The sequence below is a fragment of the Sceloporus occidentalis genome, unplaced genomic scaffold, assembly GCF_023333645.1.
Source record: "Sceloporus occidentalis isolate IW3139 unplaced genomic scaffold, rSceOcc1.0.p SCAF_8, whole genome shotgun sequence".
Taxonomy (NCBI): domain Eukaryota; kingdom Metazoa; phylum Chordata; class Lepidosauria; order Squamata; family Phrynosomatidae; genus Sceloporus; species Sceloporus occidentalis.
This window is the reverse complement of record NW_028316988.1, coordinates 32,096,332-32,117,578: the sequence shown is the minus strand read 5'-3', so window position 1 is coordinate 32,117,578 and position 21,247 is coordinate 32,096,332. Positions and strand designations below refer to the sequence as shown.

The 21,247-nt window shown below is 46.0% G+C and overlaps 2 protein-coding genes and 1 long non-coding RNA gene across 12 annotated transcripts in view; 2 read left to right on the top strand and 1 right to left on the bottom strand.

The window, feature by feature from the left end:
- The window catches only part of LOC149308541 (lipid transferase CIDEC-like), a 39,930-nt gene extending 38,035 nt beyond the window's left edge, over nucleotides 1-1,895 (top strand). For all 3 annotated transcript variants that reach the window (XM_089535968.1, XM_089535969.1, XM_089535967.1), the window contains one exon: nucleotides 1,418-1,895. In XM_089535968.1, the coding sequence (XP_089392094.1) occupies nucleotides 1,418-1,586 (169 nt within the window). In that variant the 3' untranslated portion in view covers nucleotides 1,587-1,895. The remainder of the gene's footprint in view (nucleotides 1-1,417) is intronic.
- The window catches only part of LOC149308538 (uncharacterized), a 43,963-nt gene that overhangs the window by 11,237 nt on the left and 11,479 nt on the right, over nucleotides 1-21,247 (top strand). The window lies entirely within an intron of this gene.
- On the bottom strand, nucleotides 2,927-20,680 carry LOC149308540 (merlin). 8 transcript variants are annotated; one of them, XM_089535934.1, is made up of 18 exons: nucleotides 20,612-20,680; nucleotides 19,149-19,558; nucleotides 17,025-17,150; nucleotides 16,673-16,795; nucleotides 15,958-16,041; nucleotides 12,685-12,753; nucleotides 12,503-12,585; nucleotides 12,290-12,365; nucleotides 11,930-12,064; nucleotides 11,470-11,544; nucleotides 11,108-11,221; nucleotides 10,728-10,850; nucleotides 10,302-10,519; nucleotides 9,763-9,868; nucleotides 9,440-9,582; nucleotides 8,568-8,730; nucleotides 5,867-5,915; nucleotides 2,927-3,241 (listed from the first exon to the last, which is right to left on the bottom strand). In XM_089535934.1, the coding sequence occupies exons 2-17, from the start codon at nucleotides 19,260-19,262 to the stop codon at nucleotides 5,880-5,882; spliced, it is 1,788 nt and encodes a 595-aa protein (XP_089392060.1). In that variant the 5' UTR covers nucleotides 19,263-19,558; nucleotides 20,612-20,680; the 3' UTR covers nucleotides 2,927-3,241; nucleotides 5,867-5,879. The 8 variants fall into 8 exon arrangements, with proteins under 8 accessions (XP_089392060.1, XP_089392061.1, XP_089392062.1 ...); XM_089535935.1 differs by having other exon boundaries at nucleotides 5,871-5,915; XM_089535936.1 differs by having other exon boundaries at nucleotides 9,440-9,579.

The following is a 21,247-nucleotide window of genomic DNA, read 5'->3' as shown; positions in this document are numbered from 1 at the left end:
CAATATGTTCCCATAGAATAACATTAGATAATAATATGTTTATTTATATACCGCCCAATCACTGGAAATCCGAGGGGTTTACAATAGAGGGGATAACAGACAGTTCCCTGCCCTCAGGCTTGCAATCTAAAAGACACAACACAAAACGAGAAGGGAACAGTGAGGGGGGGAGGGGATCAGGTCCAGCATTCATCTCTCCCTCTGAGGCCTGGACCAAGGCAGATGGATTGGAGGGGGGGCTCTTCTTCAGGCTAGTCGTGATGGAACCGGGTCAGCCTACTCTCTCCCTCGGAGGCCGAAAAATGACCGTTAAGGAGGGAGGAGCCTTTTTCTGCCAGAAGTGTCCTCTCTAGGAATCTGTAGGTCCTCAAGTGCAACTCTATGGTCAACATCTCCCCATAGATTAACACTGGAGGGCCTACAAATGCATAGAGAAGTGTCCTCTCTAGGAATCTCTGGGTCCTCCAGCACAACTATATAGTCCAAATATCAATTATTTAATATTAATAAATAATATTTTTATTATTTTATTATTTTATTATTAAATATAAACTAGGGATAATGGGTTTTGTTCTGTATTTTTAATAGCATTTCATATTTGCATTTTTACTATTTTCGTGGTATTTTTACTATTATTGTTATTAATTTCTTTTTATTAATAATTTTATTATTATTATTATATTACATATTTTTATTGTACTTTGTATTTGTATTTTTACTCTGGAGAGGCAGGATAAAAATTAATAATAATGTTTATTATTAATGTTTATTTTATTTTTATTAATTATTATTACTATTATTATTATTCTGTGTTTTTATTGTATTTTGTAATTTTACTGTTTTGTAAGCCGCCTGGAGAGGTGGAATAAATAATAATAATAATAATAATAATAATAGCGATTCCTAGAGAGAACCTATTTAAAAGGCGAAGCTGTGTAATTAAATAATAAATGTAATACATTTTAATAAATAAATAAATAAATATTTATGATTTATTATATATAATAAATTATATATATAATAAATTATACATATAATAAATTACATATATATTATATATACTAATTATATATATATAAATTAGTATATATATATATATACATACATATATATATAATTTATTATATAGTGTATATAAAAATAAATCATAAATATTTAATTTATTTATTATTTATGCAGCTTTCACTATATATATATATATATATAAAACATATATATATATATTATTTATTATTTCTATTAAATTATTTTTATTTTACTAAATTATTTTTAATTAATTAATTAATTAATTAAAATAATTTAATAAAATAATAAATAAATATAAATGTAGATCTCTGAGCAATTTGCGAATGTGTTTCTGAAACATCAGCATTGCGCATGCTGACCCTCTCTTCCTCTCTTTCCTCGCTGACCGCAGGGAAGCCCTCCGCTGGACGCTGCTGACCATGCAAGCCACCGGCCACGTCCTCCTCGGGACCTCCTGCTACGTGCGCCAATTGCTGGACGCCACCGAGGAGCCGGACGACGTGGACTTGACGCTCGGCGCATTTTTCCGCCGCCATCCGACACAAAAGGAGCTGCGGTGATTTCGCGGAGGGGACGATGGGACTCGGTCACTTTTCGCTGACCGCCAAGTCAGAGCGGTGGCTCAATCGCACAATCGCTGGACACATTACTCACTCTTTATTGCGTCGGACGCTAACACTTTGCTGAAAGTCCTGGATTTGAATCCGGAGCCCAGGCCGACTTTTTCACACTCACCTTGAGATCCGCCACTACCCTGTTTTTAAATGAAAAGGACACCAAGGCATTGACCGCCTGCACCATGCCTTTTGCGCCACAAGTCCATCACGTTTTTGCGAATGTAACACGCATTAAAAAAAACAGTCACTTTGCTAAGCGGTGATGTCCTGTTTTTTTCCAGATCTGACAGACAGATCAGTTAGCCATGATTGACAGCTGGGGATGAGGGGAACCTAGCGGTAATGAGGGCGTCGGGGACCGAAAACGGCGCCAGCTGGAATTTGGCGCGACTTTGAAAAGTGACAGGAGATGATGCATCACCCGGGGATGGATAACCTTTTATTTTATTATATGTCTGTGTGTGTGTGTGTGTGTGTGTGTATTATATAAATTTTATTATATCAAAATAATATTATATATATTATATATTTCATTATATATATATATATATATATATATATATTATTTTATATAACATTTATTATATATATAATTAATAATATTTATTTTAAATATTTATATGTATATATATATATATATAAAATATCATATAAACATGATATATAAAACATATATAATATATAAAATTATATAAAATAAATAAATTATATAAAAATAAAATTATAATTATGTATTTTATATATAATTTATAAATTGTATAATAGAAAAAATATTTTATATTATATATATTATAAACTAAAACATAATAAAATAAAATCAATAATAAAAATGTCTTTGCAAAATGAAAATAAAATCACTCCAAAAAAATAAAACATTTAATTAAACATTTAATTAAATATTTATAAAATTTAAATTATATTTAATATATTATTATATTATTATTATATTATAGTATTATTATAATATTATATTATTATATTTAAAATAATAATATTTAATATTATTCTTAATTAAATATTAATAAATTAAATAATCATTTAACTGATTTAATTAAATGTTTAATTAAATTAATTAAATGTTAAATATTAAATTTAAATATTAATAATAATAATAATAATAATAATAATAATAATAATAATTAACATTTTACTTTCCTATATAAGAGCTGCAAAGGGATTAAAATAAGAATAAAACCTCATACGAAATACGTATTAAGTCCTTCTCTCCCAAACTGTGGGGGAATGTTTGCGGCGAAATGACGGCAAACGACAATCCGTACAAATATATATATATCTATATTTTCCAAAAGTGGGAAGGAACAAAAAGTGCCAAATGGCCGAAATTGCGACTTTATATATATATATATATATATATATATATGAAAGGTCAGCTGAAGAAAGGTACAAAGGAGGAGAAAAATGCGTTTGCACAGGAGGACCACCATTGCTCAAAGAGACGTGCAGCGGTGGCTCTTTCCGGATGTGACATTAGAGGTCGCCGGGTTCTTTAGGAATGAGGTGGCCATCTGTCCGGTGCCCTGGCGTCCTTAGAGTTCCTCGAAAAAGGCCACCCGGGATTTGGTGCTCTGCAAGGTCAGCTGCGGAAAACGAAAACAAAATGGAGGAAACCATTAGCGGATCTGGATGGTCGACCCCTGAGTCCTCCAAGTGAGTGACCACAGTGACCAGAGGTCTCCCAACCCCAAAGAAGAGTGACCACAGTGACCAGAGGTCTCCTAACCCCAAAGAAGAGAGACCACAGTTACCACAGGTCTACTAACCCCAAAGAAGAGTGACCACAATGACCAGAGGTCTACTAACCCCAAAGAAGAGTGACCACAGTTACCACAGGTCTCCTAACCCCAAAGAAGAGTGACCACAGTTACCACAGGTCTACTAACCCCAAAAAAGAGTGACCAGAGGTCTACTAACCCCAAATAAGAGTGACCACAGTGACCAGAGGTCTCCTAACCCCAAAGAGAAGTGACCACAGTGACCAGAGGTCTCCCAACCCCAAAGAGGAGTGACCACAGTGACCAGAGGTCTTCCAACCCCAAAGAGGAGTGACCACACTGACCAGAGGTCTTCCAACCCAAAAGGAGGAGTGACCACACTGACCACAGGTCTCCTAACCCCAAAGAGGAGTGACCACAGTGACCAGAGGTCTTCCAACCCCAAAAGAGGAGTGACCACACTGACCAGAGGTCTTCCAACCCAACAGGAGGAGTGACCACAGTGACCAGAGGACTCCTAACCCCAAAGAGGAGTGACCATAGTGACCAGAGGTCTCCTAACCCAAACGAACAGTGACCACAGTGACCAGAGGTCTTCCAACCCCAAAAGAGGAGTGACCACAGTGACCAGAGGTCTCCTAACCAAAAGGAGGAGTGACCACACTGACCAGAGGTCTTCTAACCAAAAGGAGGAGTGACCACACTGACCAGAGGTCTTCCAACCCAAAAGGAGGAGTGACCACACTGACCAGAGGTCTTCCTACCCAAAAGGAGGAGTGACCACAGTGACCAGAGGTCTTCTAACCCCAAAGAGGAGTGACTATAGTGACCAGAGGTCTTCTAACCCAAAAGAGGAGTGACCACGGTGACCAGAGGTCTTCCAACCCCAAAGAGGAGTGACCACAGTGACCAGAGGTCTCCTAATCCCAAAGAGGAGTGACCTCAGTGACCAGAGGTCTCCTAACCCCAAAGCGGAGTGACCACAGTGACCAGAGGTCTCCCAACCCCAAAGAGGAGTGACCACAGTGACCAGAGGTCTTCCAACCCCAAAGAGGAGTGACCACAGTGACCAGAGGTCTCCTAACCAAAAGGAGGAGTGACCACACTGACCAGAGGTCTTCCAACCCAAAAGGAGGAGTGACCACACTGACCAGAGGTCTTCTAACCAAAAGGAGGAGTGACCACACTGACCAGGTCTTCCAACCCAAAAGGAGGAGTGACCACACTGACCAGAGGTCTTCTAACCAAAAGGAGGAGTGACCACACTGACCAGGTCTTCCAACCAAAAAGGAAGGGGGGTCAACAGTGACCAGAGGAGTGACCACAGTGACCACAGGTCTTCTGACCCAAAAGGAGTGACCATAGTGACCAGAGGAATTCTAACCAAAGGGTCTGGGCTTCGTGACTAACTGCTGAATCCTCCTTGGAAACACTGCCGACGGACACGCTTTTGCGCACCTTCAACGCGAGGCGCGCGCGTTTAACGTCCATCTTCTGGGATGGAGGAGATGCACGTCGCAAAGTGAGACAGCCCTAAATCTAAGTGCCATGTTTCCCATCCCAAAACCTCCGGGGGCTTCGAGTTCGAAAGAGACGGCAGAACCCAATCCTAAAGGGAGCGTCACAAAGCGGCGCCACGCCTGAGTAAGCCCTTGCGCTCGAACGCTATTGTCCCCAGAGGAGGGCTGCCAGACAGTCGCCAAAAGCGTGACGGATGCCGATGGAGCGAGCGCACGCCAGGGATGCCTTGTTGCTGCTCAAGCCCCAAAGCCGCTTGACGGACGGTCAAAACTATTTGGGGTTGAGGCCGGAGTATCCCCTTGAGTCTGGACCAAAGAGGAGGTCAGGATGTTGCCAAAGAAAGTCTCCTTCTGCCATGCAGGAATACATAGGATCCTAGAGTCGGAAGGGACTACTAAGGGCCATATAGTCCAACCCTCTTTGTGCCATGGACGAATACATAGGACACTAGAGTCAGAAGGAACTACTAAGGGCCATATAGTCCAACCCTCCTTCTGCCATTTAGGAATACATAGGATCCTAGAATCAGAAGGGACCCTGCAAGGGCCATCCAGTCCAACATTCTTCTGCCATGCAGGAATACAGAGACTCATAAGATATAAGAAACCATTGACATCAATAGCAAAGCAAGAGGACGCAAAGAGAGAGGGTTAGTTGGGGAGGAAAGCAGCAAAAGAGAGACTGAAGAGGCGACATGAAGTTTAAAATATTCGAAGGGGCGCCATTTTGGGGATGGAGTAAGCTTGCTTTCTGCTGCTGCAGAGAACAGGAACAGGAGCAACGTAGGATTCTGTGTATTCCCGCATGGTTCCAAGGCTTGTGTTACTGAACAAGTGCCGACAGATCTGCGGCATTGGCATTAGCGTCACTGGTCAAGCTCATGCAGGGGTCAGTAGTAGTGCGGACAGCCATTTTGTCCCTTGCCCTCCACCATCATCATCATCATCACCACACGCAAAGCGGACTAACCTACTTGGAGGTCTCAAATGCAGATAGGTCTTCTGCCCTGGGATGGAGGCTAAACCAGTGGAGAGAAGAAACAAAGACAAAGACGGTTGGACTCTATGAGCCTTAGTAGTCCCTTCCAACTCTAGGATCCTATGTATTCCTGCATGGCAGAAGGAGGGTTGGACTATATGGCCCTTAGTAGGCCCTTCCGACTCTAGGATCCTATGAATTCCTGCATGGCAGAAGGAGGGTTGGACTATATGGCCCTTAGTAGGCCCTTCTGACTCTAGGATCCTATGTATTCCTGCATGGCAGATGGAGGGTTGGACTATTCGGCCCTTAGTAGCCCATTCCGACTCTAGGATCCTATGTATTCCTGCATGACAGAAGGAGGGTTGGACTCTATGGCCCTTAGTAATCCCTTCCTACTCTAGGATCCTATGTATTCCTGCATGGCAGAAGGAAGGTTGGACTATATGGCCCTTAGTAGGCCCTTCCGACTCTAGGATCCTATGTATTCCTGCATGGAAGAAGGAGGGTTGGACTATATGGCCCTTAGTAGGCCCTTCTGACTCTAGGATCCTATGTATTCCTGCATGGAAGAAGGAGGGTTGGACTATATGGCCCTTAGTAGGCCCTTCTGATTCTAGGGTCCTATGTATTCTTGAATGGCAGAAGTTGAGTTGGACTCTATGGCCCTTAGTAGCCCCTTCCAACTCTAGGATCCTATGTATTCCTGCATGGCAGAAGGAGGGTTGGACTACATGGTCCTTAGTAGCACCTTCCAACTCTAGGATCCTATGTATTCCTGCATGGAAGAAGGAGGGTTGGACTATATTGCCCTTAGTAGGCCCTTCTGACTCTAGGATCCTATGTATTCCTGCATGGCAGAAAGAGGGTTGGACTGTATGGCCCTTAGTAATCCCTTCCGACTCTAGGATCCTATGTATTCCTGCATGGAAGAAGGAGGGTTGGACTATATGGTCCTTAGTAGTCCCTTCTGACTCTAGGATCCTATGTATTCCTGAATGGCAGAAGTTGGGTTGGACTCTATGGCCCTTAGTAGCACCTTCCAACTCTAGGATCCTATGTATTCCTGCATGGCAGAAGGAGGGTTGGACTCTATGGCCCTTAGTAGCACCTTCCAACTCTAGGATCCTATGTATTCCTGCATGGCAGAAGGAGGGTTGGACTCTATGGCCCTTAGTAGCACCTTCCAACTCTAGGATCCTATGTATTCCTGCATGGCAGAAGGAGGGTTGGACTACATGGCCCTTAGTAATCCCTTCCATCTTTATTATTCTATGTATTCCTGCATGGCAGAAGGTCTCTCTGCCTTCCAAAACATGCAACCCAAGAGCTTCCCTTGCATTTCATAATGAGGAACCTAACCTTTTCTCTACGAGTATCTTGTGGGATTTAAATTAACGAGACCAATATGGGGTCTGACCGTGCATACTTCTGTGCCGCTGGGATGCCAGAAAAAGGCTTCATTTGCATGACAAAAGGCTCTTGGTGCAGAGGCTTATCTCCGCTGCTCCTCTACCACTATTTGCGCGCCTTTCATTGAAACGTATGATATATCAATTAGTGCGAGACAGCTGTGCCACGGCGGCGGAGGGGAACCTCAAGGGAGATAGAGAGTAGGAAAAATATTGGATTGCGCGGCAAAGGCTTCACTGCGCCGATGAGACCACTCCCTTCTGCGCCAAAAACACTGGAAGTATCATAGAGAAAGGGCCACGCTTAGCGTCTTGATACGCTGGGTTTCTACTTGCGGGGATTTTAGTAACATTCGCAGCGAGCGTTCGCTCATCACATCTGCAGGGATGGTCTAGTGAACATTGACCACAGAGTTGCACTGGAGAACCTACAGGTGCCTAGAGATGACTGTGCGCTAGGCATCTGTAGGTCCTCTGGTGTCATTCTATGGTCACTGTCTGACCATAGAGTTATGCTGCAGGTGCCTAGAGAGAACATTCACCAGGCATCTGTAGGTCGTCCAGAGTGATCCTATGGTCACCCTGTGACCATAGAGTTGCACTGGAGGACCTACAGTTGCCTAGAGAGGACAGTTTCCTAGGCATCTGTAGGCCCTCCAGCGTGATTCTATGGTCACTGTCTGACCATAGAGTTGCACTGGAGGACCTACAGGTTCCTAGAGAGGACAGTTTGTTAGGCATCTGTAGGTCCTCCAGCGTGAGTCTATGGTCACAACTGATCATAGAGTTGCGCAGCAGGTGCCTAGAGAGGACCGTTCGCTAGGCATCTGTAGGTCTTCTGGTGTCATTCTATGGTCACTGTCTGACCATAGATTTATGCTGCAGGCGCCTAGAGAGAACAGTTCTCCAGGCATCTGTAGGTCCTCCAGCATGATTCTATGGTCACTGTCTGACCACAGAGTTGCGCTGGAGGACCTACAGGTTCCTAGAGAGGATAGTTTGCTAGTCATCTGTAGGCATGTAAGGTTCTCCAGTGTAACTGTATGGTCACTGTTTGACCACAGAGTTGTGCTGGAGGACCTACAGGTTCCTAGAGAGGATAGTTTGCTAGTCATCTGTAGGCATGTAAGGTTCTCCAGTGTAACTCTATGGTCACTGTTTGACCATAGAGTTGCACTGGAGGACCTACAGGTGCCTAGAGAGGACCGTTCTCTATTGCAGCCTCCCATGAGCAGACCCCTCCATTTTGGGACCCCTGGCCCTGGCGGCGCATGACGTACCTTCTTGATGGTGCTGTGTTTGGTGGCGCCGCCGCGGTCATTGCTGTCGCTGTGCATGATGTCCATGGCGGTCTCCCTCTCCTTAAGCTTCAGTGCCTCGATTTCCGTCTTCAACTCGTTCAGCTGCTCCTGGAGGTTTTTGCTCTTCTCCATGTATTCCACCCTGAGACGGAGGCAGGCCCAAAGAGGGGTGGTCATTAGCCGTGCTGACTGCCACGTATCAACCTCCCTCGGTCCAACTTGGCTGACCACCATCTGACCATAAAGATCCCTTGGTCCAGTGTGGCTGACCACCATCTGACCATAAAGATCCCTTGGCCCAGCATGGCTGACCGCCATCTGACCATAAAGATCCCTTGGTCCAGCGTGGCTGACCACCATCTGACCATAACTGTCCCTCAGTCCATCATGGCTGACCACCATCTGACCATAAAGATCCCTCAGTCCAGCATGGCTGACCACCATCTGACCATAACTGTCCCTCAGTCCATCATGGCTGACCACCATCTGACCATAACTGTCCCTCAGTCCATCATGGCTGATCACCATCTGACCATAAAGATCCTCGGTCCAGCATGGCTGACCGCCATCCTTCTTCATCGGGAGAAAGGACTCTGATTATTGCTTTTTTGGACTGACTGCTGACCTCCGAATGGCCTGGATGGGATTAAATGACCACTGCTCTTGGCTAACGATGGGTCTCTTATCCTCTGGACTGACCACTGACTTATGAATGGCCTGGACTGGGTTAAATGACCGCTGCTTTTGGCTACAGATGGTCTCTTATCCTCTGGACTGACTGCTAACTTGCGAATGGCCTGGACTGGATTAAATGACCGCTACGCCTCAGAGTGACCAAAAGGACAACGTACTTCTCTTTCTCGATCTCCATGGACAACCTCTTCATGTCGGTATCCTTGAAGTCGAAGGAGAGGCTTTCGCTGCAGCCGCCGGTGAGGCTGTTGTAGGCCGCCATGTCGGCAGAAAGCGCAGCCGCGCTTGAATTCATGGCCTGCTAACGACAAAGACGGAGATTGACCACGTTTGCACAAGTTTGCGCCAGCCATTTATACGAATCTGCAACAAAAAAACATAGAGAAAGCCGTCCCCCGGCGCAAGAGCAGCCAAAATCTGCAGTGGAAAGAGACAAGGGATGCTGGGACTTGTAGTCCAGAAGGATAAAGGCCCTACTTACTGTGTAGGAGGACTTGCTGTTGATTTCCAGAAGCTTCTGCTTGGCTCTCCGCTCCGAGTTGCGTGCTTCCTGCAGGTCCTGCTTCAGCTGGTCAGCCTCCTTGGCCCTGAGTGTGAAACCGGCAAAAAAGAGGGGTCAAATATAACTAAAAGTGGCGCTGGAGGACCTAGAGATTCCTAGAGAGGACACTCTGCTAGGCCTTTGTAGCTCCTCCAGTGCAACTCTATGGTCATCTTTAACTAAAAGTGGCACTGAAAGATCTAGAGATTCCTAGAGAGGACGCTCTACTAGGCCTTTGTAGCTCCTCCAGCGCAACTCTATGGTCAACTATAAGTAAATGTCGCACTGAAAGAAGTAGAGATTCCTAGAGAGGACACTCTACTAGGCCTTTGTAGCTCCTCCAGTGCAATTCTATGGTCAACCTTAACTAAAAGTGGCACTGAAAGGCCTAGAGATTCCTAGAGAGGACACTCTGCTAGGCCTTTGTAGCTCCTCCAGCGCAACTCTATGGTAAGTAAGTAAGTAAACCAGGGTCTTACCTCCGTTCAGACTCTTCCGCCATTTTCAGGGCTAGCATCTCCGCTTCCAGAACCTTCTGCTCCATCAGGCGCTTCTCCTCTTCCGTCCGGATGGCGGTGGCCTTGATCCGCTGCATCTCCTGCTCGGCTTCGGCGGCTTTCTGCGCCAGGAGCTTGGCCTCCTCCTCCGTGATCTGTGCCTTTTCGGCCAACAAGTCCGCCGTCTCTTCCGACCGCATCTGCGCAAAAAGGGTTTGTAGCCGCCAAGATTAATAAAGGGACCCAAGACCTCCGTCAATATGGGAAAACCGTAAATGACAAAAAGACCTCTCTAGGAATCTCTAGGTCCTCCAGCGCAACTCAGTGGGAATGACCATAGAGTTGGAAGTGACCGCAAGGGTCATTTGCGCCACCTGGCCGCCGCAAACGCGACTCAGGGAGACCTACCAAGGCTTCGTTGGCCATCGTCGCCTCTTCTTTCAGCTGGAGCAGCCTCCTCTCCAATTCGTCTCTGGTTCGCTCGGCCTCTTCGCGCATCTGCTTCTCGCGCGCCAAACGCTGGCGCTCCATCTGTGCGTGCGCGCGAGAGAGAGGGAGGGCGGGAAAATCGCGTTAAGAGGGACCGATGACATCCTCCAGCACAACTTTTAGTTAAAGCTGACCATAGAGTTGCCCTGGAGGAGCCACAAAGGCCTAGTGGAGTGTCCTCTCTAGGAATCTCTAGGTCCTCCAGGGCAACTCTATGGTCAACATCCGACGTGGATTTGAGTCTCGGAGGGGATTTGAAGAAAGGGGACATTTAGGTCCATAAAACCCCTTTTCCTCACCTGTTTCCTGGCCTTCTCTTCCCTGGCTTGAGCCTTCATTTGCTGGACTTCCAAAGAGTCCGCTTTCCTCCTCCGCATAAAAAGGTCATGGTTCCCGATGCAAAGCTGGAGTATCTATTGCGACAGACGAGAAACAAATACCAATTCTTACTACTATTAGTATTATTACTATTATTGTGTAGTACTTTGTTGTGAGAGAGAAGGCTAAAATAGGTCTCGGCATCTCAGAATCCGTAGTACTTAATAATCATAATTTATTTATATTCCTAATTGTTACAGAACAATTATAGCGGTAAAACATGAACCAGCGTCATTCGCCATGTAACGGCACAATTTCCGCACCGTGAAGCCTTCGCACATACCAGTTTGTTCACCCGAAGCTTCGAAGAGTTGAACTTGAAGACATCGATCTTCTTATCCAAAGGCTTTATTGTGAACTGTAGAGGAAGGAAGAAGTCATCAATAAATAATAACAATAACAATAGAGTTGCGCTGGAGGACCTAGAGATTCCTAGCGAGGACACTCTACTAGGCCTTTGTAGCTCCTCCAGAGCAACTCTATGGTCAACTTTAACTAAAAGTGGCACTGAAAGGCCTAGAGATTCCTAGAGAGGACACTCCACTAGGCCTTTGTAGCTCCTCCAGTGCAACTTTATGGTCAACCTTAACTAAAAGTCACACTGAAAGGCCTAGAGATTCCTAGAGATGACACTGCTAGGCCTTTGTAGCGCCTCCAGAGCAACTCTATGGTCAGTGTCTGTCGGACGCTGACCATAGAGTTGCATTGGGGGACCTAGCGATTCGGGTGCAAAGGCTGCCTACCTCCTTGTCACTGTAGGAGACGTTGCGGATCTCGTTCCACGGGAAGGAGATTTTGGGGGTCAGCTTGTTTTCAGGGTCGTAAATATGGAGGCCCAATGCGTCCACTCCCAGCAGCAGCTCCGTCCCCTTCTTATTCTACGGGGAAAAGCGAAAAGAGGAACGTAAATGCGCAGAAAGAGAACGCCTCTCTCGTATAAGAGAATCCCTCCGTACGCGGCGAGGGACGACGTTCGCATTCGCGCAGACACAAAAGCGCTGGCGTGAAGAGATTCCTAGAGAGGATGCGTCGATCAAAAGCGCCAGTAGTCAAAGCCGGTCAACCGCGGACGGCGCAACACAAACCCAGGGAGGAGACGTTACCCGAATTGCGAAGTAGTTGACGCCGTACATCTCGAGGTCCTGTGCGATCTTGAGGTACTCCATCTCGGCTTCGTCCCTGGAAAATGAAACCATGAGGAGAATGCCATTTTACTAGGCAGAACTGGCACAGTTTGTCGCGGATAATCGCCATGGCAGAGTCCTACGGAAAACCTGGGATTCGCGGCTGTCGCTAGACATGGCAGCTGTACTCACCTGGCCCGTCCTCGGTGTTGGCCATACCACGCCGTGATCCTCTCTTCCCACATTTCGGGGGTCATCTGGTATAGGTTGATCACCTGGAAGAGACCGGCGCAAGAGGCGCCATTTTAGTTTGCGGTTTTGTTTTGGTGTCGGTCCCCCAAATCCACGGAAAAGCGAGCGGGTGCGGTTCCTACCCTTTTTGGAAGAAGCTCCTCTTGCGCCAGGAAGCCGCGCTTGTGGACGCCAGGGTCGTAATCGCCGTACTGTGAAGAGAAAAAGGATTTGTGGCTTCGCATCGCGACGTTTTTGCGAAACCAAGGGGGCGGGGTCAATACGGTCTCCCTTGTTTTGTATGTGGATTGGATCACTGATATATTTGACGAATATGTCCTCTCTAAGAATTTCTTGGTCCTCCAACATGACTCTATGATCAAGGTCCACCGGAGGTGTCAGGAAATGACATTGGTGTGGCCACTAGGGGGAGCTGTTGTGCAGATAATTTACAGTTCCAGTGGCAGCTAATGTATCAGCATTCAAACAGGGCATCATCGGAATATTGATGCAACTGTCAACTGTCAGTTCTCAACTGTCACTGAGGGAGAGAGAGACAGTTGGTGCCTGAGAGTGGGCTGTGTCTGTTAGAGAGACAGTTGGTGCCTCAGAGAGTGGGCTGTGTCTGTTACTGTGAGGCAGTGAGATGGTTGTGTGTTAATGTGGCTGCCTCAGAGGTTGTGTTATTGTTGATTGGTGTAAATAGTGTGTATTAGAGACGGATGTCCAATACACTGTGTATATCTATGTTGTAAATACTGCAAAGGAAGATTAAAGCCCTCGTTTAGAGTGAAGACTTGTAAGAGTCGTTATTAGTTGAAGACGTCTTCACAGATTCCTTCTTCTTGGCGTCCTGTCGACGTGGATGAACTCTGCAGGTGGTCGTGGTGGACACTGCGCGTCATTTCCATAGGTCCCAACAAGGGTTATGGGCACAGCACACAGGCCACAACAGGAGGTTGTGCTGGAGGACCTGGAGATTCCTAGAGAGGACACTTCTCTAGTCAGTGTCTAGAAGACGTTGACCATAGAGTTGCGCTGGAGGACCTAGAGATTCCTAGAGAGAACACTCCACTATGCCTTTCTAGCTCCTCCATTGCAACTCTATGGTCAATGCATGGCAGTTGCTGACCACAGAGTTGTGCTGGAGGACCTAGAGATTCCAAGAGAGGTTTTGGCGGTTTTCCCACTTCCACGGGGGTCCTGTGCCCCTAACCCCAGTAAACTTGGCCTGAAAATAACCCCTCGGTTTACGCAGAGGGCACAAAATGATGACTGCGCCAGACCCCTCACACTTGGCGCACTTCCCTACTTTCCTTGCAAAGCACGATTGAGACGCGGAGCCATGGACGCTTCAGACAGAAACCTGAATGGCAGCCAAAAGCGCTCTTTACCTTAATGGCGTCCATAATGCACCAATACCCTTCAACTGACAGGAAGCCTAGTTTTATTGGGAGGGATTAATCATCCCGGGCGAGAGCGCTACCTGCAGTGCGCAGCGTACAACAGGGCGACGGAAAGGTTTGAGGAGCGACGTGGGGAGGTTTTGATTAAATGTTGCGCGGGAGGAGACGCAATGTCCCCACTGACCTATAAATCTTTATGTCGTTAAGACCGGTCGGCAAACGAGTGTCCATCGCTGTGAGGAAGCTCCTCTTCTTCTTCTTCGTCCCGAGGACAAGCGACCGGTGAGGTGCTCCATTGGGTCCTATTCTCTGGAGCAGCAGGAAAAAAGCTCGCTCCCTCCTCAAAATGGCCTCCTTTCAAACACTTAAACAGGGCTCTATCATATCACCTCTTAACCTGCTCCTCTTCATCTGGGAAGGATGAAGAAACCGCAGGCCTGTTACAGACTGCCAAAATAAAGCTGCTTCGGATCTCTTTGGAGGTATGCTATTTAAATGATGCATGCATCCTAAGAATCCGGAAGCTGCACCAAAAGCTGCACTCCAGTGCTTAGGAATGGAGTGTGGCTTTGGTGCGACCTCCGGACTCTTAGGACCCATGCATCATTTAAATAGCATACCTCCAAAGAGACCCGAAGCAGCTTTATTTTGGCAGTCTGTAACAGGCCGCAGTCTCTTTCCCTGTACTTTGCCTCCATTGCTCCATTGGGTCCTGTTCTCTGGAGCAGCAGGAAAAAAGCTTGCTCCCTCCTCAAAATGGCCTCCCTTCAAGTAAACAGGGCTATCATATCTTAACCTTCTCTTCTTCATCTGGGAAGAGTGGAGAACATGGGATCTCTTTCCCTGTACTTTGCACCCATGGCTCCATTGTGTCCTATTCTCTGGAGCAGAAGAAAACAAAGCTTGCTGCCCCCTCAAAATGGCCTCCCTTCAAGTATTTAAACAGGGCTCTCATATCGCCTCTTAACCGTCTCTTCTCCAGGCTGAACATACTAAGCCTCTCCTCATAGGGCTTCATGGTTTCCAGACCCTGGATCTCTTTCCCTCTCATGTGAATCCATTGCTCCATTATTCTCTGCAGCAGCAGGAAAAAAGCTCACTCCCTCCTCAAAATGGCCTCCCTCCAAACACTTAAACAGGGCTATCACATCTTAACCTTCTCTTCTTCAGAACGAAGAACATGGGATCTCTTTCCCTGTACTTTGCACCCATGGCTCCATTGGGTCCTATTCCTCTCCTTTGCGCTGGGCTTCCTGGGCCTTCGCCAAGAAGGGAAGGCGCGCTTTTCGCATTGAGTGCACAGTGCGCAGGTGGCTTGGTGCCGGCTGGAAAGCAGATTGATTGACCCACCGTGCCTCCCGTCTCTCAAGGGCGAGAGGGACAGCGTCGTCGCGTCGCCATATGGCCGGCCGACAAAAGGAGACAAGGAGACAGAGGACGGCGCCTTGCGTAACCTTACGGCTTGCGCAGAAGAGCGCGCCATGTACAGACAATGTACAGACCGCAGGAGCGTGACACACACGCAAAGTAATGGCAAGGTGTGTGTGTGTGTTGTGTACTTTCAACACAATACCTCCTTCTTCTGTGTAAACACTTGGTGGAGATGCTCCTAAATTACACGCCATTCGGAGAAAAAAGGAGGCGCATGACTCACCGCTCATTAAAAATAAAGCGTCGATCAATATTTACGTCCCTAATTTGGTCTCTTTGTTTGTTTGTTTGTTTGTTTGCCAGAACGGAGGCGGAGTGACGCAAGAGGCTTTCCGGGGACAAAGGGGGTTGCAAATGGTGGGTATGAATGAGTAACTAAGACGTACACCAGACTTACTCCTAGCCCTACCTCTGGAGTTGAGGAGAAGGTGAAGATAGTCCCATTGATGGAAAGCCCGTCCTCCATTGCTCTACTAGGCCTTTGTAGCTCCTCTGGCACAACTCTATGGTCAGCGTCTGTCGGACGTTGACCATAGAGTTGCAATGGAGGGTCTAGACATTCCTAGCTCCTGTCCTTACCTTGGCTTGCACTGCGTAGGAAGCGAGGAGGACGGACGCCTCCGGAGGACAATAGATCTTCTCATCCAAGATCTGCTTCTTGACCTGGAAAATAAGAAAGGGAACAACAACCAGGAAGATGTAAAACCCGCTAACAATGGCAGCCTCAGCAGATGGCCGCCGTTCGCTCTGACAGCCGCTGCCTGCCTTAATTAATTTTAATTGCAGTAATTAATGCCACGAGGCTTAAGACGGACAGCTTTCCAGATGCCTTCCAGATGCTTCCAGACAGCGATTCCCAACAATCCCTGACCAAAGACGGAAGGGACTACTAAGGGTCCTATAGTCCAACCCTCCTTCTGCCATGCAGGAATACATAGGACCCTAGAGTCAGAAGGGACTACTAAGGGCCATGTAGTCCAACCCTCCTTCTGCCATGCAAGAATACATAGGATCCTAGAGTCGGAAGGGACCACTAAGGGCCATAGAGTCCAAGGCTCCTTCTGCCACGGAGGAATACATAGGATCCTAGAGTCGGAAGGGACTACTAAGGGTCTAAGACCTAGAGATTCCTAGAGAGGTGCTCTCTCTTAGGGATTTTGTTATTCATGGGGGTCTCATGCCCCTAACCCTAGCAGATTTAGAGGGACAAGTGTATACATAAAGTAACCAAAATATGTACCTGTAGTATGTACCAGTAGTATGTATGTGTGACGTATGTACCTAAAGTATGTACCTGAAGGAAGAACAAGTGTTGCGTAATCTCTTGGACCAACTCTTCTTCCGCGTTCTCTGGGTAAAACTTGGCCAGGAAGTGAAAAGTGACCGGTTCCTCCTTCGGGACGTCGTGGTCCAGGACCTGCAAAGAATCCAGACTGCCGCTTGACCGTGCCAAACGCCGCCAGCGCTGCCCCTTCTGACGCTGCTTCTTAGGGTTCCCGATGCCAAGAATGGAGGGTTTTCAAGCGGAGGAGCATCATAAGATTGCCCCAGATGCCCACTTTGTTCCCAAAACAATCAAGGAAGGCTACCATCCAGGCGTCGTCCAAGTTCCTATCTGCTTAGCTGGACAAAAACGCCATCCTTACCTTCTTGTCCATCTTGAGCCAGGCCATTGTGTCCTTGATCATGTACTGGAGTCCGAAGAACCAGGTTTCGCGGAGGCCCAGCGTCCGGCAAACCAGGTCAAAGAGGTCCTTCCCTTTCCACTTCACCTGCAGCAAGCGGAGGAATGACCGTTAGGATCCTCTGTATTCCTGCATGGCAGAAGGAGGGATGGACTATATGGCCCTTAGTAGCCCCTTCCGACTCTAGGATCCTATGTATTCCTGCATGGCAGAAGGAGAGTTGGACTATATGGCCCTTAGTAGCCCCTTCCGACTCTAGGGTCCTATGTATTCCTGCATGGCAGAAGGAGGGTTGGACTATATGGCCCTTAGTAGCCCCTTCCGACTCTAGGGTCCTATGTATTCCTGCATGGCAGAAGGAGGGTTGGACTATATGGCCCTTAGTAGTCCCTTCCGACTCTAGGGTCCTATGTATTCCTGCATGGCAGAAGGAGGGTTGGACTATATGGCCCTTAGTAGTACTTTCTGACTCTTGTGTTCAATGTATTCCTGCATGGCAGAAATCTCTAGGTCCCTTTCACCCCCAAATGCACATTCAAGCATGTGTTTCCAAAGTCCAGCTGCGCATTACAGACTACAAAAGACGCGGCGGAGTCCTTCCTCCTTCTCCGGAGTCCAAACCCATTGCGTCTGCAGACTGCAAATTGATCTGCAGGGATATTATGTAAGGAGCCTCCGACGGATTCCTCCAAATGTTTTCCAACGCTGCGCTCAGGAAACGGCTTCTCTCTTCTTTCCTTTTTTTGCACGGCAGGAAACGGTTTGGCAAAAAAAGATATTGCTACCGTTGCGGTTCCTGCAGAGCTTCCTTCACTGAGCAAAAGGGATTCGAACCCTGGTCTCCCCTATATATTTCAACATACCCAGAATATTCAATATACTTCAGGTTGAGGTTCAATGTTAGTCAGTTGAAATGATGTTCAAGAAAGGGAAGAAGGAAGGAAGGAAGCAAAAAGGGAAGGAAGGAAGGAAGGAAGGAAGGAAGGAAGGAAGGGAAGAATGAAGGAAGGAGGAAGGAAAGGAGGGAGGAAGGGAAGAAGAAAGGAAGCTAGGGAGGGAAGGAAGCAAGACAGGAAAGAAGGGGAAGAAGGAAGGAAAGAAGAAAAAGGGAAGGAAGGGAAGGAAGAAAGAAGAAAGAAAAATGAATGGAGGGAAGAAGGGAGGGAAGAAGAAAGGAAGCTAGGAAGGGAAGGAAGCAAGAGAGGAAAGAAGGGGAAGAAGGAAGGAAAGAAGAAAAAAGGAAGGAAGGGAAGGAAGAAAGAAGAAAAATGGAGGGAAGAAGGAAGGAAGGTAGGAAGACAGGAAAGAAGCAGAAAAAGGAAGGAAGGAAAAGAAGGAAAGAAGGTAGGGAGGGAAACAAGAAGGAAGGAAGGAAGGAAGGAAGGAAGGAAGGAAGGGGGAAAAGGAAGGAAGGCAGGGAGGGAAGAAAGAAGGAAGGAAGGAAGGAAGGAAGGAAGGAAGGAAGGAAAAGAGAGATGGTAAAGAGAAGAGAGGGAGGGAAGAAGTAAGGGATGAAGTAAGGAAGCAATCAAAAAGGGAAGAAAGGAAGGAATGGAAGGAAGAAAGAAAAAAGGACATTGACCATAGAGTTGTGCTGGAGGAGCTACAAAGGCCTAGCAGAGTGTCCTCTCTAGGAATCTCTAGGTCTTTCAGTGCCACTTTTAGTTAAAGTTGACCAGAGAGTTGCGCTGGAGGACCTAAAGATTCCTAGAGAGGACATATTAATCCAAATCGGGGAATAATCAAATCCACAAAAGTCAATGGCTCCCAAACTTTGATCCTCCTGACGTTTTGGACTTCAGCTCCCAGAATTCATGGCTGTCGGCCAGAGGATTCTGGGAACTGGAGTCCCCAAAACTTGGAGGACAGAGGTTTGGGAACCCCAGGCTCAAACCAACCTGGGTTTAAACCATGATTTAAACCATGGTTTAAACCAGCCAACCTTGTTTAAAACAGCAGCTGCGACGGAGCCAGGAAGACGATTCTGGTCCTAAGCATTTCGGATTTGGGTTGTGCTGCATCTTTAGCGAAGGCTAAGGAAGCCATTTTAGCGCTGCAGGCCTCCATTACCGCCACGGCCATTACCTCACAGTTGAACTCCATCTCGGCGTCCATTGTGATGATCCGGACAGTGAAGGTTTTGGGCTGCTTCCTCTTCAGCGAGCTGAAGCTCATCCGCGACGCGATGGCGCCCGCCATGGCGAGGCGTATGCTGAGCGACCCTCGCGTGGAAGATGCGCCAAACTGTCGTCCTACTCCAGGGAAATGCGCCAAATCGGACGGTCTACGAAACCCATTGAGATCGTCCTGACCAACAGGCGAAGAAGGTTTTGACCGCCGTTTGATCCTTCGCCATGGATTGGAAGGCGCGACGTTGTCCGAAATTAAAATGGAGTCCAAAATTAAAAGCCAATATGGAACCTACGCATACTCCACTAAAACTTTTCCCAAATAACAGCGCCACCGCATTTTTTCGAAATCTTCTACGGTGCGTCCTACGAAAAAAGAAGCCATTTTAAAAAACATTTAATATAACATAATAATAATAATAATAATAATAATAATAAATTGTGTCGGTTTGTTAGAAGGAACAGGAGAATAATAATAATAATATTCCTCAGGTTTGTTAGGAGGATAATAATAATAATAGCAATAATAATAATAACATATTCTCTCAAATTTATTAGAAGGAAAAGGAAAATAATAACAATAATACTAATAATATATTCTCAGGTTTGTTAGAATAGAATAATAATAATAATAACATATTGACAGTTTTGTTAGAATAGAATAATAATAATAATAATAATAATATATTTCTGGTTTGTTACAATATAATAATAATTATAGTAATAATATATTCTCTCAGGTTTGTTAGAATAGAATAATAATAATAATAATAATAATAATATATTCTCTCAGGTTTGTTAGAATAATAATAATAATATATTAATATATTAGGTTTGTTAGAATATAATAATAATAATAATAATATATTCTCTCAGGTTTGGTATAATAATAATAATAATAATAATAATATATTCTTTCAGGTTTGTTAGAATATAATAATAATAATAAATTATCTGTTTTGTTAGAATAGAATAATAATAATAATGTTCCAAAAGAAGTCAAAGAAAAAATGGCAATAATAATAATAATTATTATAATGAGCCCAAAAGTTCAACCTAGAGGGGGAGGGGCGGGAAATTTTACCTCAGGGGAGGCAAAACTAGTGAGTTTTTAATGCTTTTTTAATGGTTTTTAATGCTTTTTTAACGTTTTGTTTTTGAGATGGGAGCAGAACGGCCAAGGGGAAGAGGTCCTCGGTGCTGTGAGGGAGAAAACGGGGGTTAATTAAAGTTAATTAAAACTTTTGGGGTCCTAAAACCACAAAAAAAGGACGGGAAAAAAGGGCGGGATAAAGGGGAGCAGCGGAGGGAGGGGGAGGGAACAGGCAGAGCGGAGGGAGGGAAAAGGGAACAGCCGGGGAGGCCAACGTTCGACGCTCCCCCCGCCCCCCCGGGAAGGAATAGCTGGCCCTTACCAACCTCGGCCACCGAAGCCTCAGCTGCCACTCCTGGCCACGCCCGGCTCCCATTGGACGAAGCTAGGCCACGCCCACTAAAAAGGCGGAGCAGCCACCTCACTCACGATTCTGAGGACATAAAGAGTGGAAAACGTATACATTTTATAAACACTTCTGGATAATATGCAAACCCTGCGGCCGCGCCCATTGGCCGAGGGAGACCACGCCCACAAAAGAGGCGGAGCCTCCGCCTCACTCAGGATTCTGAGGCCATAGAGGGTGCAAAACATATACATTTTATCGACACTTTCGGTTAAAATGCGAAATCCCGGACGCCATTTGCGGGGGCAAAGAGGGTGGTTTAAGTTGGAAAACAGAGGCATTGCTAGGCCTCAGCCTCTATAGATTTGAGTGGGGTCTTCTCTGAGGTGATTTGGGGTGAGCTCCCAGCCCTGAGGAAGAAGTAAAGAAGGAAGGGATCACAGTATTGATTGACTGCAATCGGTTTTATTTAAAATAAAATAAAAAATTAATTAAATTAAAAATAAAATAAAATAAAAATGAAATAAAAATATAAAATGAAATTTAAATAAATAAAATATAATATAAAATATAATATAAACCAAAAATAATATATAAAATATAAATATAAAATATA